Here is a 15,921-nt window from a genome sequence, read left to right on the forward strand (position 1 = left end):
TCGGATCGGTCCATCTCTATATAAAATATAAGTAAAATATAAAATATAAGCACATGTGGCCTTTAACCACAAGAATAACGAAGTGTTATGTAAGCTGCTTTGTGTTAACGAATGACAGGAAAGTTGAATGACTTTTGACACAGCTGTCGATGGGAAGTTCATTTCTGTTCTCCGCTGTCGCATCTGTTCGTCATTATATAGCACGGTTTGTAAGTCTTAACAACAAGTCTTAACAAGCACTTCTGACCTTGATGTGCGTGCATTTTTCCAGACATACCATCATCCTATTTACCTCCTCTAGTGCTGGCCAGTTCACAAAGGCTGCAGCTAAACATCGCTGTCAGCTTGCAGAATTTCTCACCATTATTTCTGACCTTTCTGTCTGTCTCTTTTTTTTGGATTTCTTTTTTTATTTACCTCTTACTTTGTGAAGCTCACAACATAAACACCTGGAAATCAGTGCTCCTGCAGCATCTAACAGTGTTTCCCAGGCTGCACTTATCCTTTTGCAGCTTTATCTTAATTGGCTGATGGGGCAGAGCGGCCCTGAACGAGCACTGCAGATTAAAATATATTTACGGAACCATGTTGCTGTTCAGATAGCTGACTGTAGCTTTGCAGTATCTTGTAGAAGAGATAATCTTGCACTTTTTGATGACATCTGTAGTGCTGGGGCCTTTTTGGAAAACAGTGACTCAGCTTCTTTTTTTCTTTTTAAAAAAAATAAACTTCAGAAGGACATATTGCTGTGACAACACCGATGAGGGATAAGAGATATTGTCGTGAAAAAGTGAGTCTGTGGGGATTGATGAAAGACATGTCGGAGTTATCCATGTCCTCATTATACAGGCTTCAAAATGTTCTTACTTTTCTCTCTTTCCCACTTTCCCATGTTTTCACTTGTTTTGTTGATGGCTTTTTCCTTCGTCCTTCCTTAATTACATCCTCTTAATGATCATTTCTCCCTGACTTTACCTGGATTTCTCAGATTTACTTGCGCTTGTCTGTTCCTTTGTCTCTCTCTCGCTTTCTCGCTCGCTCGCCCTCTCAGCAGGGGAAATTGATGATTACAAACCCAGTAGTAAGAGAAAAATGATTGGATCCTAGCAGTAGTAGAACTGTAATATTTTCTCCTTGTGCAGTGGCCTGTAATAAACCAGGGTTGAGGAAATCTGTCAAAGCACGGTTGAGTCTGTGTGAAAGTAGGAGTTTGTGCTGTCTGTGCACACTCGAACGTTGCTGCCGGCCGGCTTTGTCTTGTTTGAATGCTTTATGTGGCAGTGTTTTGATTTTTGTGGACAGTGGAGAATAAAGATGACGTGACAGCTAGGACAGAGAACAAATGTGAAAAAACGTGCTGGAAAATGTAATGGGAGTGGCAATCCAGGACAAACCAGTGCTGCTAAATTAAATAAAAAACATTGATGTATTATTAGCTGCACTGTAGTGAGAGTCCAGGACTACATTTCTTGTATTTTAGGTTGAAAGTGCTTGATGACAAAAGTATAGATGTCACAGCAAGTCCCATGCTCACAAACTAAGGTATCTCTGTGTGCTAGAGTTGACTTTGTCACCTACCTAGAATTATTCAAATCATTCATTCAAATTCATCCTCACCTTCAGTCAGCTGAAGTGTGTCCCCTACCAGGTAACTAATGTGCCAGCGAACGCCACATCCTGAATGCCCCTGAAAAAGAGAACCCAGCAATGCACTGTTGTACTTAAAATAGACTGTGGCATAGCTCTTGTTGGGTCACTTCACTAACACGAGTAATGTAACTTTTTCCAACAGTAGGACACCACACTTGCATGTTTATTCCAAAACAATAGTCTTTAAAAAGGGGTGTGCATTTTCCATGTGGACCGAATCATACCACATACATCATTTTTCCTGTTGTGCATAATTGTGTGAAAAACTCTAAAACTCTAAAATCTATGTGTAGATGGGAAACATTATTAATTTAAAGGGGTTGTTTGGATACATAATTTATGTTCACATCATCAAAAATACATGCTTTAAGGACCTAAATAGTACAAATGCAAAACAAGAGTACAGTTGGCTTACATTATGTTCCCTTTTGGGAATAAGGCTAAACACTCAGCACTACCCATGGTATCTTTGTACACAACAGTATGTAGGTTATTAGACTGGTGAAGAATAGCAAAGGGAAACACTAGAACAGCCTATTTTATGTGTATGTGTGTTAACAAAATGCCACAATGTTCCCAGGAATGGGCGTCCCAATAAATTCCTGTTAAGGTCAGGCCATGCAATGCCCAGAGAAATTGCTTAAAACCCCAAGAGCTACATCTCAGACTCTAAAAACCCCTGTTAGGGTGTTAAATGTCAAAGTTCATGACAGTTCATGATGCCACAAAAAGATTGAACAAGTGTGGCAATAGCCTCTTCTCTTAAGAAAGACAGAAACCACAAGACTTCTGGAACCATGTCCTGTGGACAGATGAGAACAAAGTGGAAATGTTTGGCCATAATGCACAGCCCCACGTTTGGCAAAAACCAAACACGACATAATCAACACAAACACTTCATACCAACTGTCAAGCACGATGCTGTATACCAAAGTATTTTAGAATCAAATATGAGGCCATCTGACTGACTGCAAAAGCTTTACCCAAATTCAGTCATGCTACAAGACAATGATATCAAACACAGCAGCAAATCTATAACAGAATGAAAAAGAAAAGAATGAAGGTGTTGCAAAGGTCCAATTAATGTCATCCAGACCTACACCCGAGTTATGCATCATCCTGCCAAACCTCAATAAACTGAACCAATGTTGTGAACAGTCAACCAAAGTTCTTCAGTAGTTTCAAGTTATTGCGAAGGTGATTCCACAAGCTACTGAATCATGAAGAGTACTTAGTTTTTCAGAGGACTGCATAGAGTCCTATCAGAACTTCGGCTTTCACGTGATTGTGTAGATTTGAAAACTGTGGAGCAACGACTGCAAAGGCTCTGTCACCTCTTTGCTTGAGGCATGACCTTGAGACATGTACAGTAAGAGGCCTTCACCAGTGGGTCTGTGAGATTGGGAAATATTGGTGAATAGAAATGAATAAGACTGGTAATACAAGCTAGGGGCCGCCCATTAAGAGCCTTGATCAAACAACCATAAACTGAATTCTAAAATGAGGCACGATGCCAATGCAGAGAGGCCAGGACTGAAGTGATGTGCTCATACTTTCAGTTCTAGTCAGTAGTCTAGCTGCAAATGCCTATAACAGTACAGATTCACAAGTTCAGCTTTCTTGTACAGGTATTATGCAAGGGTAACAAATATTTCCCTGTGACATACCAAGAGCAAAAGCAGTGCAAACGGCCCATATTTGGTAGGTTCCTAATTTAGAGTCACAGCAGTGGGTTACAGGGCAGATGAGCTGTTCCGTATAACTTCTCTGTCCAGTGGTTTCATTGATGGTAACATAAACATCTTTCCTTTTCCACCAGGAAAGAGTCCGTACCTGCTGTTCACTAACCGTCATGAAATCCGTCGTATTCACCTGCTGAAGAGTGAGTACACACAAGTGGTCCCTACACTGAAGAATGCCGTGGCCCTGGATGTGGACGTGTCCACCAACAAGATGTTCTGGTGTGATCTGTATCATCAGAAAATATACAGGTACGCACACATACAGCACGCACACACAATGACAAGTTATATATATATATATATATTTTTATTATTTATTTAACCCTATCAGGTACTGCTACACAGAACTGAAAACTCACTGCGTCACTAACCCACTAGATTTTGCTGGATCTGTTTAATCGACAGAAAAATGATCTATAATTGTATATTTTAGTACAGTTATTGAATTGCTGTAAATGATGTGTATATATTCTGTCTATAAAGGCAGAGGAAGCCCATATAAAACGATGAAAGCCACTGTATAGACGCAGGACCTTAAAGTTAGATAACTCACTTTTGTCATTCTTCAGCCAACATGTTCATTATCTTTCTCCTCTATCCATCCATCTTGTGTGCTTCAACCTGTCACACCTTCTGGTAGTGAGTCAGCCGCACCTGTTTGTCCTTCACACACACTGTGTGAGTCTGTGTGTGTGCACATATCATAGCTTTGCACATACATTTGTGTGTGTGTTTGTGTCACCCTGATGGCTGACAGGTTGTGGGAGGGGCTTTCTATCATCTCAGCTGAGCCATATGCTCTCACTAATTTCACTGCCTCAATAATCGCTGCCATTATTCATCTCCCTACACACACATTCACGCGCAGACAGTCTCCCACACAAACTTGGTAACGCAGTCAAGGGCTTGTGACAGGGAACGGACAAATGAACTCATTTTTCACAGCGAAGTCTATTTTTCGATGCCGTAAATAAACTCACATATCAAAAGTTGCTTTAAGTAGCAAACAATGAGGGAAGTTATACAGCTTAATCTACTTGGCGTTGTCCTTGATGGTGTTTTCTTTTCTCTAATCTTTCAAAGCAAAATCTTCTGCACTTGCACCCAAGTGCATAGCATCAGAATCAAGCTTTCCTGCTGTTTATTAAAGGCTGCACTACTCATTCACCCTCAATGTGATAATCTGGTTTTCCAGACTAATTCATAGTGATTAGCATGCCACGGGTCGATGACTTGTTACCTTCTCCCAATGATGGAGATGTCTGTTGCAAACAATGGTTCAACCAATTAAACATGCAATCTGCTCAGTGGACTTGGACTCATCTGTCTCTGTCTTATTCTTCACTGTGCCTGAAGCCTTTGTTCAGCCCACCAACCTGTTCAACCCAAGTGTATGTGAAGATTTTCTAACTCAAATTAAGGACATAGTGAAATTAGAGTGAGTAAAGGAATATAAAGTGGATATAAAAATCTTCATAGCACAGTCAAAATATCGGGATTTGTGATGTTAAGAAAATATGAGCCCAAGAAAGATGACTTCAGAACTTTGTCCATTTTTAATGTGACATACATAAATTAAAAGCCATGGTCCAGAAAGAGCTTATAAAGCGTTAAAGAGATCTCATGATTTAAAGGTATCAGTCAGGAGAAGGGTACACAAGAATTTCCAAGCTTTTAAATATACCATAAAATACATTGTGTTTTACTTAAAATGGACAGAAATATGAACAGTTCCAATACTGATACCAATTTGGCACAAAAACTTAAAGCAGCTGCTAGACGAAAATGATGAGGAATTTCACCCTTTAGCACAACAATGACCCAAATTATCAAATTCTACAAAAGAATGTCTTCAAAAGATGATTAAAGTTTTGGAGAGACTTAGACCTGAATCCAAATCAAAACCTGTGGGGTGACCTGACGATGATTTGTGGCACTTTTGCAAAGTATTGCCAAATCAAGAGACACAATGCTGCAGCAAACTCCTGACCAAAAAGACTGAACGGTGTAGTAAAATCAAAAAAGTTCTTTAACAGTATTTTGGTCTAAGGCTGTGCACATTTGTGCAGCCAGGTAATTGTAAGTTTTTCAGTGATTGTCCCCCACCCAAATAGAATTGAAGAGTGACTGTGAATTGTGCAGGTTAAACTTTAAAGGTGGAAATGATTTTCTTAAATCGTTTACCTTGATCTCATTTTCTTCATTTTTATACATCATGAAAACCTGACGTGTTGAATTTTTAGATCCGCTGTGTTCGTAAAAATTCAATATTGGAGAAATTGAACAAGAGATTAAACAGAAAATATGTTTTAGTGGAACTCGCGATTACTCAGTATCAAAGAACAGAATGTAATGTAAAAGAAAATTGTTTCAAATTGAATTTGTGTCAAATGTAATTTTTGTTCTGGCGTTTTCAGTAGAGTTTCGAGTTTCGAGTTCAGTAGATGCATGCTGCATCAATAACACGATGGGTTTCCTTCATGTCCACAATGCTTGAGCCGTCTTAATTTAACCTCGAAGGTGAAACAGTGTGGTGTTGGATCCATGTTACAAACCCTGAGGCACTCTTGAGAATCCATTGATTATCTATCACACTCACACAATAACATCTCACACTCACCTGACTGTAAAGATGAAGATATTTGGGTTGGCAAAATGTAACAGTGAGCATCTCCACCTCATCCCTCGCTCTAACTACCAGTCAACCTTCTTCTTTAGTTAAGATGCACCTCCCGTCTCCTCTGACTCCTGTAGGCGTTGCTAAAATGTGAAGGCACTGTGCAACTTAGGACATTGCTTGTCCCAACCTTTTATCAAGCATTTTTTCTTCCATCTTGCTCTTGCATTCATATATTGTCGAGGCAGTAATCTATTAAGTTTTAACAATTTTCACCAGTAAAGGAGATGTCAGTGGGGAATGGGGATAGAAGAGTTGACAGAGTAAGTGGAAGGAGGAGGAAAATCAAAGAAACTGAAGACAAGAAAGGGACACTCGGTTAAAGGGGAGATATAGGCATGTGGTGCTGATAGAAAAAGACAGACTCATTCTCCCTGGGAGGCTGTGTTTGGTGTGAAGGCTGAAGTTGTTATAAAGGTGTCAGGATTGGGTGCCCCTCACACCTGAATAGAGTGACGAAACTATGTTCCCAACAAGATATCTAAGCCACTCACAATCAAGTCATTCCTCCCAAGGAAAGGAAGCCAGACGGTAGTAAATCTATCGTGCCAGCACCTCTGTGATGGATTAGGCTTTTATAATTTCCAGATTACTTACCGATACATTTCCTTTCCATCCGCCCACCAGCGCTTACATCAACAAGGCCAGTGACTCATCACAGCAGGTGACGCTCATCGATTCGCTCCACTCCCCGGAGGGCCTTGCTGTCGACTGGGTCCACAAGAACATCTACTGGACGGACTCAGGCAATAAGAGCATATCTGTCGCTACGGGAGATGGCAGGAAAAGGAAAATGCTCATAACCACCGAGCTGAACGAGCCACGAGCCATCGCTGTGGATCCGCACCAAGGGTGAGTTGGGTTAGTTTTAGGGTAAAAGGATTTTGAAAAGATTCACAAAGGAGCAAAAGATTGCAAAGGAGTTGAGCAAAAAGGCAGGAAGGAGGGAGGGGGAGTAAGAGGTCCTACTGTCATTGTGTGTGTGTGTGTCTGTAAAAGCCAGTATTGTTATAGTAGAAAGAGATTGGGTGTAGAAGTTGGCCTAAAGTATTGCACCAAAGTAAGGCTATTTGTAGCGCTGAGCCCATCTGTTAGATTAAGCAGTTTAACAGTTTTCTTGAGATGGGATGTAACACTTTGTCTTCCCTTTCTAACTCTTTCCATTTGTCTCGGGTGCCTTGAGCTCCCCAAAGACGTCTTTTCACAGCTCTACAAAGCTAGACTAGCATGAAATACATGCAAATGAAGCCACGATTTCACAGTTTTATCATGGACACACATATTCAGATAAGGTCCAAGTTTCCAGTACCTGCTGTTTTGCACAGTGCTTTCCCTTTTATGTTTTCAATGCCCGTCTTACTAATAATACAGTCATTTTGCAAAGAAAATGAGAGAAGATGTCTGTGGAACATCGTGTGACGGAGTACAGTTGATTTTGTCAGTTAAGAGTTTTCCAGAACAATTGACATTGCATATTAACCTCTCTTCACTGGTCCTAGCAAAGTTACTCCTTTCATTTCTGACACTGAACTGGCCGTGCCTTAATGATACAACATGTATATAAAGATGAACTTGGCCACAATGGCATCTCACACTGGTTTTGGACTTTATTTGGGTGATAAGCTGTATGTTAAGTTAGCAGCTAATGCTAGCTAGACACACAGATAGGCTGCTAGTTATTAAGTAACAGACAAATAAAATACTAACTTTCACTCACCAAAAGTAGAGCACACAGGAAGCCATATTATTTGTTAGATGATTGTATTAAAAGTTCAAAAGGTCACAAACGCAGAAACAAAAAGGTCCAGTTTGATGACTTGAAGTAGCGGAAGTTGAAGCCTTGCCGTAAGTTGGTGCTACAACCGCCTGCATCCAAGTGTCCGTCACGCTCCACAGCACTAATAATTCACAATTTTAAGTCTTAATACTTTAAGCCCCTATAAAGGGATGAAATGTAAAGATGTCACAAAGGTGGAAAATTACTTTTTATACCAAGCTAGAAACTTTTTTCACCCCTGCTCTAAAGCTAGGCACTCAGCCACAGATAGCCACATATTGGTTTCTGAAGTTCCATATTGTATTGAAGCTTTTGCCATCACCAGCTTGGTTGGCAAAAAACCTGAGTTGACAAGAAGTCAAGTGTGAAACTGCACAATCATTAGCTAATGACTTCTGATGGACAGCTATTAGCCATCAAGTGTGCGGTTTTTATATCATTTTGTAACATGGTTACAAAATATTTCAGTTGATATTTTATTCAGTATGACCCAAAACAAATGAGTAAAATCAGAAAGCCATTTCTCGTAGCCTTCTGTAAGACTTCAGGTGTCTTTTACAACCACAGCTATCGCCATCTGGTGGCCCTCAGAGAGAATGCAGGCAGGTCACGTTGGCTTGATTTCTCAGCCTCCGAGGTTGCTGCTTCAATTTAATCTAACTTGTGTATCTTCCCGCAGGTTTATGTACTGGTCAGACTGGGGAGGTCAGGCCAAAATTGAGAAGGCTGGGATGAATGGAGTGGATAGACAAATTTTGGTGTCTGAACACATTGAATGGCCCAATGGAATAACTCTAGGTAAGGAAAAAAACATGTATCTTTGAACATGCAAAGCCCACGGAAGAAGGCTGAAAAGCTAGAAGATGATGCCCAGATAGAAAAATCAATCAGCTCTGACAGCAGTTTTGTTTAAAAAAAACAGTTATTATGCTGACATTGCTTTTAGAGAGAGAGAGAAAAAAATGTCTCGAGTGAATTCAACACAAAGAAAAAAAACAACACATGGAGGAAAGCCAGAGAGAGACAAACAGCACAAGTTGAGAGAAGAAAATAGTCTATGGGTGCTGAAACCCAAGTAGCTCTTATTGTTATATACCTCAGTTTGTGTCTGGCTCTCATCAATCAAGCCAGTGAGTATGAGGCTCCGAATTAATAAGCCAGACGCTCTGTGCTGTCGATACCTCCCCTCATCCCTTTCAACTCCCTCCGAAGCACCAGCCAATTCCTCTCAGCTGCCCTTGCCTGAGGAGAAATAGAAGCACACAGTCGCCACACTCTGTGGAATTGAGGTGTCGCCGCATCTGTATGAAAACAAATTATTTTTTGGAATAAGGCGAATGAGAGGCTTGGCGCCAGGCAGCTGTGGGAGAAAGGGTGAATTGTGTTCCCCTGGTCATTGATTTCATAGAGACCACCGAACAGGTGATTGAGTCAGGAGAGGTGAATGGGCACCGAGAATCGTGTTAATTCTCTTCCTCCTTCAGTTTACTTTGGTGCTTTTATTGGATGCTTTTTTTAATATACTTCCAGTGTTTTACCAATTTCGAATTGCTTATTGCACACAAAAGCTTAATTCTTAATTATTTACTAATTCAATTCTTGCTTTCTGTTTTTTAAATGTTTTTCTTAAAAGCATAATCTTAGAGTCTGGTGGAAAAAAAAAAGAGTAATACAGGGATTATTTCCTTTGCTGTTTAAATTCAATGTGGTGTTTCGATTTCAAAGTAAACACCACAACACTTTGCCGCTCGTAGCAAGGACACAACAATGATTTGGGCCTAATATAAATAATATAACAGTGGCTGAAATGTGGAGTTATTTGAGATTTGCGAAACAGCAAAGTTTGTCTTTAAAATAGGTCCAGCAAGACTAATGAATCTGTTCAAGGGCACATATATTTTCTCCAGCAAAGAAGTCAAGCGGCAATATTACAATCACATCTGTGTTTTCTTAGTACGGGGCTGAGGTCGTCATGTCAAAGAAGATTGATTGTGTAGCTACTGGGCCATTACATCCATATACCCCTCACCCTAGGCCGTTTCACTTTGAGTGACCTCTCTCTCTCCATTCACCTTCTCCCCTACCCCCTCTTGATTTTGTTCTCTCTCGCTCTCCCCCTTCCCTGCATGTTCTCAGACTTGTCCAACAGACGACTTTACTGGGTGGACTCCAAGCTGCACCTGCTGTCCAGCGTGGATTTCAATGGTGACAACCGCAAAGTGCTGCTCTCCTCGCATCACCACCTGGGCCATCCATTTGCCCTCACTGTCTTTGAGGTACAGCAGTTGAGAATTGAGATTCAAATGCAAAGAATCAGACCAGGCGGTAATGCCAGAGCTCTGGTCTGGTGCATACAGCTGTTTCTGTAATATGCATTTTTGAAAGTGTGCAGTGTTTTGTTTCGTTTCCAACCTTTTGGGCAAATTTTAGTTTATGCTAATGTAATAATTCATCATTAGACTATATCATCATACAGGGATATATTTTCTGCTCTAGCTGTATACCTATTGGAATATATGCTGAACAGTTTATTAGGTACACCTTGCCACTAAGGGTTGGAGCTGGAAACATTCCTACGATTTTGGTCCATGTTGGCATGAAGGCATCAAACAGTTAGATGTGAATCTCTTGTGCTACCACATCCCAAAGGTCCTTTTTTGGTCTGGTGACCGTGGAAGCCATTTTTGTATGCTGAACTCCCTGTCATGTTCAAGAAACCAGTTTGAGATTATTTGAGTGGCATGGTATGGAGAATTATGCTGCTGGAAGCAGCCATCAGAAGATGAGTACACTGTGGTCGTAAAGGGATATGGTCACCAGCAATACTCATAAGTTAGTAGAGGGTAGGGACCAAAGAATGCCAAGACATTTCCCCTGCACTATTTCATCACCACCAGACTGAACTGTTTATATAAGGCAGGATGGATTCTTGCTTTCATTTTATTCATGCCAAATTCTGACTTTACAATCCGAATGTAGCAGCAGAAATTAAGACTCATCAGATCAGGGATCATTATTCTAATCTTGTGTTGTCCAATTTTGGTGAGCCTGTGTACGCTGTAGGCTCAGTTTCCTGTTCTTAGCTGACACCCTGTGTGGTCTTCTGCTGCTGTAGCCCATCTGTCTCAAGGTTAGAGTTGTTTCTTGGCCCCATCTACATGTTTAAATACTCTGAACTCCTCCCATGTGATTGGCAGTTGGAAGAAGTTGAACAGACGTATCTAACCAAGTGACTGGTAAAATATGTTCATGCGTAGGGTTTCTGTCTTGGTTAATGTCCTTGGTTAGATTAAATGTCTCAGTGTATGTCTTAATTTTGGTTTAGGGTTGGGGTTAATTTGAAATCAGTTTGCTTAAAGTTTCTTAAATAAATGTGAAGAATGCTGAACTCTTTTTAAGTATATATGGACATACACAGCACGCTTTTTCTTTATTTCCTAATAGAGTTAGTGGGAGGCTTTACCTGGAAGGTAAACAAGATCCAGAAGTTCTTATTTCACTCCCAAAATAAATGCAAACACACACACACACACACCAAAGGGGTCTCAGCTCAGTTATCGCTGCCTTGTAAGTGACAGTCATATCTTGTCTGTTGATTCCCAATATGGTTGCGTATTTCTAGACTTGCAGTGAGCCAACTTTTAGCAGTGGGATGAGTTTTTAAGTAGGGCTGGGCGATATGACCCAAAATTCATATCTCGATATTTTTTACCTGGACGGCGATATAAGATATATATCTCGATGTTTTTTTTAAAGCCATAAAGTAAGAACAAAAAGAGAGTTCTTAGTCAAAGCTGTGTCCCAGATGTCACACAGGCACTTTTATTAACATAGAGCATAGATGTACATAAAATTTACTCAGCCTCTGGGCTGCATGGCGTTAGCGTGGTTAGCTCGTTAGCGTGGTTAGCTAGCTAACACGTTGACGGCGTCCAGCCCCACGCACGGGGCGATGCGCAGTAACTCGTTAACAGAGATTTGCCGTGTCCATCTTGTCGCTTCCTGCAGGTGAAGCGATGGGGGAGGAGGGGGAGTTGTGTTCAGTGAAGGAGAGGCGAGGCCGAGTAATGTTGCGTAAAGACAAAAGTGGACGAAAGAGAGGCAAACTTCCGGCTCCACAAGTATAGTTATAACGTAACACAGACTATATCGATATAAAGGATATTGTCACATCTTATATCTCGTATAAAAATATATCGATATTTTTTAAAAACTCGATATATCGCCCAGCTCTATTTTTAAGTACACTGTTTTGATGCCATTTATTACTATGCTTGTTCATCGTCATAAATGGAGGACTGATACACATTTTCAGAGTGCACTAGCGGTAAAAGAAGTGAGAGAACTCGAGGGGGAGAGATGAGTCGGTGCAGGGACATGGCTGACTGACTGAAAAGAAATGGAGATGTTATAGAAGTATAGAAGCAGGATAAATCCAGAGAAGGAATTGTTGTTTGCTTGCTGACGAGTGTAGAGTCACAATAGAGTGCATCAATCAATAAAACTAATTTGGGTGTATTTATTGAGGTGGGAGTGAATCGGTACGTTAGGGCCCATCAAGCATAGATGATGGTGTGGAAGGTGGAAAACAACTGGAGGAGGGAGGAGAGAGCAAGGATGAAGGTGGGGAAAGTGGTAGGTGAAAATGTGATCAGTAAGTAGTGTTTGCTCCATTCCCCTCTTTGCTGCACACACTGTGTGTGATGATGGGAAAGCAAAGGGAAGAAGGGACATCCATCATGCCCAGCTGAGAGCGCGTGAGTGTGTGCGTGTCTGTGTGTTTGCGTGCAAAAGAGAGAAAGGAAACCGATGTTTCGAGCAGCAGTGAAAGTTCACCCCAGGAGATTAATAGCTCTCGGCTCTTCTGGTCTTTCTCCTGCTCTGGTTATGATATAGACCAAATTAAAAACCTTTAGCAGCACAGGAGGATGTCACGGTGCCTACAGACCGATAATGGGAAGTTTGTTACTTTTAGAATTGCCTCGTTCAAACTTTGAACTAAAACACTGAACGTTTTTGATCATTCTGGCTTTAAGGAAATGCTCTAACAAGTAAGGCACTTACTTAAGGTGATACTTCATAAAGAGCTACTGTTCTAGGCTACTGAACAGAAACAGAAACACGCTTGCAGCATCAGTAAGGAGGGACAGGATGGGGCATACTACCAATAACAGAAGGCACAGTGCCCGTCCTGCAGATGTGATACAAGGTAAGCCTGCAGCATAGACCTGACCAGGACAAGCACACTTACTGCACAGTGCTGAAAATATGGAGTGCAGTGTACTGATATGTACTGATATAATTCAATTTAATGGAGAGAGACAGAATAAAGTCCTATAGAAAAGTTCCCAAGAAGCCTAAAGACTTTAGAGAGTTTCTGGCCAAAGTCCCTCCTGAGATGTGTGCAAACCAACTCCATGAAACAACAAGACAGGAACTAAGTCATGTTTTGCTTGGGGATCAAATACTCAATTACATACTAATCAGTTTAGAACTTTTATGTGATGTGTTTTTTCTGCATTTTTGGTTGATGTTACGTCGCTCTCTTTAAAATGAATCTACCATTTGTAGACAATTGTAGATGGATAGCAAAGGCAAGTCTATACCCAAGTTTACACTGAATGAACTCCTAGTGTGAAGATGCTTTGCAGGGACAACATTTTCTCCAGCCAAAACATAGCAATTTCAAACACAAGTTTTTATAGAATGAAAAAAGTGAAAGCTGTGGCCTGTGTGTCCTGCCTCAAATTCAGCAGAAGAGTTGGAGTATTTTAAGGTGGACTGTGGAGCAAGAAAAACAACACCTCCAGCAAAGAGCACCTGCAAAGGATCGTCTGCGTCGAGAATGGCAGAACACATTTCCACAGAGTCATTCATGCAAAATATTTAAAACTGGTGTCATCCATGCCCAGGAAGTTTGAGTTTTATTAAAGGTAAAAGCAGAGAGAGTAAAAAATATTACAGCATGCACGAGTTGCACGGTGTTGCTGTGGTAGGACTGTCGCCTCGCTTTAGTTGGTCTTGGGTTTAAATCTAGGCTGAGGCCTTTCTGTGTGGAGTTTGCACGATCTACCTGTAGCTGTTCTCTGCCCATAGTGTCTGTCCCTGTTGTGGAAGAAAGTGGACTGGTGAATCAAATATTGGAGCCACGCTAACAAAGAGTGCACTTACTTGTGTTGCAGTTGATTCTTAAATAGTATAAATTAAGCAAACGTTAATTTAACTGTTCCTAATCTTTAGTTGAAAACAAAGTAACTGTAAAATGTTCACATTTAGCTCATACACTGTTCGGTTAGTTTCAGTGAAGACAAATCCACAATAATAAGACCTGAGGGATCACATGTAAAACTTTGTGAAACCTGTAGAAACTTATTGTGAACGGGAATATTTGTGGGGACTGTGTAACCCCAAATCAGTCATCCTCACATGTTTTCTCGCATGCAGAGAAAATGTTTCTGACATTTAGCCACATTTGAATATGCACAAGCATAAAAAACCACAAGCCCACAGCTCTTAAGCATCCATTTCTTTCACATGCACATCCATATAGCTGCTCTTCTGAGCATGTGAGATATGAGTTGTCAACTCATGTGCGGCGTACGGTTTATTCCAGCTCCTCATATTCCTGAGCGATACAGTGAACGCTACAAGTCATTACACTCGAGCGTGTCATCTGCAGGCTTCGTTTTGATGCTGATGCACGAACGGGTTTTCAGCACTGCAGAGAAAGATGCAGGGCCTCGGTATCAAACCCTGAACAGACACACGCATGTAAACTCTACCAGTTAGTGCCGACCTGCCTACATGCCAAGCCCCGAGGAGATGTAGATCGCAGAAGCTTGCAGAGAGTAATGTCTCTTTTCAAGCTCTTGACAGGAAGGAGATAGAAGAGAAGGTGGGATGGGTTTGAGAAGAGAAGTGGTGGTTGAAAGAAATAAAAACTGGAGTAATATGTAAAGATTAAAATTTTAAAGGCTCTATGTGAAAACAGGGGCAGTCAAATGACATGTGATCAAAGCTTTATTTTCAAAAAACCTGACAAAGACGTCCGTCGGGCCCTCTCTGTCCACATCTACAGCCCAAATAAGAAAACTAGTCAGCTCACATAACTAGAGACACATTGTAACGTGCACATGAGAGAGATTAAAATTCTCTTTTGCAGCTTATTGGAGATTAAACGATTTACCGAAAAAGCCCCCACATTATTATTTCAGAAGTTGGCTAATTATGCCAAAGAATACAGATCAAACCCATAAAAAAAAAATCAAATCAAATCCTCAACAGGCGAGTGGGTTGGCTTTGTTTGAGCTTTCATTTGTAGTTTTCATGCATAACATCCAGGTATCCAGTAGGCACCTGAAGCACATCAGACAGATGTGTCAGACAGCCCCGACGCATATTCCTCTGGGATAGAATCGCAGCGAAATCATAAAGGGCTGCTTTCCCTCGACTTAAAAATGGCTCCATATCAATTTAGACGTGCTCTCACTCCCCCCGAGTTGCAGCTCCATCTGATGTGACGTGGCGCCATGTGTTCATGGGAGCAAGTCTGCGTGCGCTTTGTGTATAACTTCTGGCCTATCCTTCAAAACATAAAAGATGTACCTTGATCCTACAATTGAAGAGCACTGCCCTTCTCAGCTTTTGTGCTGCTGTTTGAAGCTTCAAGGTCACAAGCGGCACGCGGAAAGATTGACAGTGGAGAAAGTAAAAAGGGGAAAACAATGTCAGAGACTGACTGCTGAGGTGGAAATCAAGACAGAGAGAAGCAAAAAGAAGAGATGGAATAATAGATTTGAGCAGTGTTTTATCAGCGTGGCTGATATTTGTCTTTCATTGTTTCAGAACTTCTGTCATATGAGTAAAGGTTATCAGAACCTAAGTGAGGGAGAGATTGAGTGATAGAGAGCTCACTGAAAGATGGGGGGAAAGGGGGAAGGTGAGAGAGAGGTCAAGTCTACTGATAATACGGCACAAAAAGCATGGATGGCTGCTGTGACTAAGCACCACACACTGACACACACGGACACACACATACCCGCACACCATACAAGTCTTGCAGGTCTTTGCCTTTA

General features: G+C 41.1%; 1 protein-coding gene across 3 annotated transcripts in view; it reads left to right on the forward strand.

The window, feature by feature from the left end:
- The window catches only part of lrp8 (low density lipoprotein receptor-related protein 8, apolipoprotein e receptor), a 178,114-nt gene that overhangs the window by 140,786 nt on the left and 21,407 nt on the right, over nucleotides 1–15,921 (forward strand). For all 3 annotated transcript variants that reach the window (XM_006804008.3, XM_006804010.3, XM_006804009.3), the window contains exons 10-13: nucleotides 3,470–3,641; nucleotides 6,697–6,921; nucleotides 8,526–8,644; nucleotides 9,983–10,122. In XM_006804008.3, coding sequence (XP_006804071.2) covers nucleotides 3,470–3,641; nucleotides 6,697–6,921; nucleotides 8,526–8,644; nucleotides 9,983–10,122 — 656 coding nt within the window. The remainder of the gene's footprint in view (nucleotides 1–3,469; nucleotides 3,642–6,696; nucleotides 6,922–8,525; nucleotides 8,645–9,982; nucleotides 10,123–15,921) is intronic.

Source organism: Neolamprologus brichardi, chromosome 17 (genome assembly GCF_056152115.1).
Source record: "Neolamprologus brichardi isolate AB-2024 chromosome 17, ASM5615211v1, whole genome shotgun sequence".
Lineage (NCBI taxonomy): Eukaryota > Metazoa > Chordata > Actinopteri > Cichliformes > Cichlidae > Neolamprologus > Neolamprologus brichardi.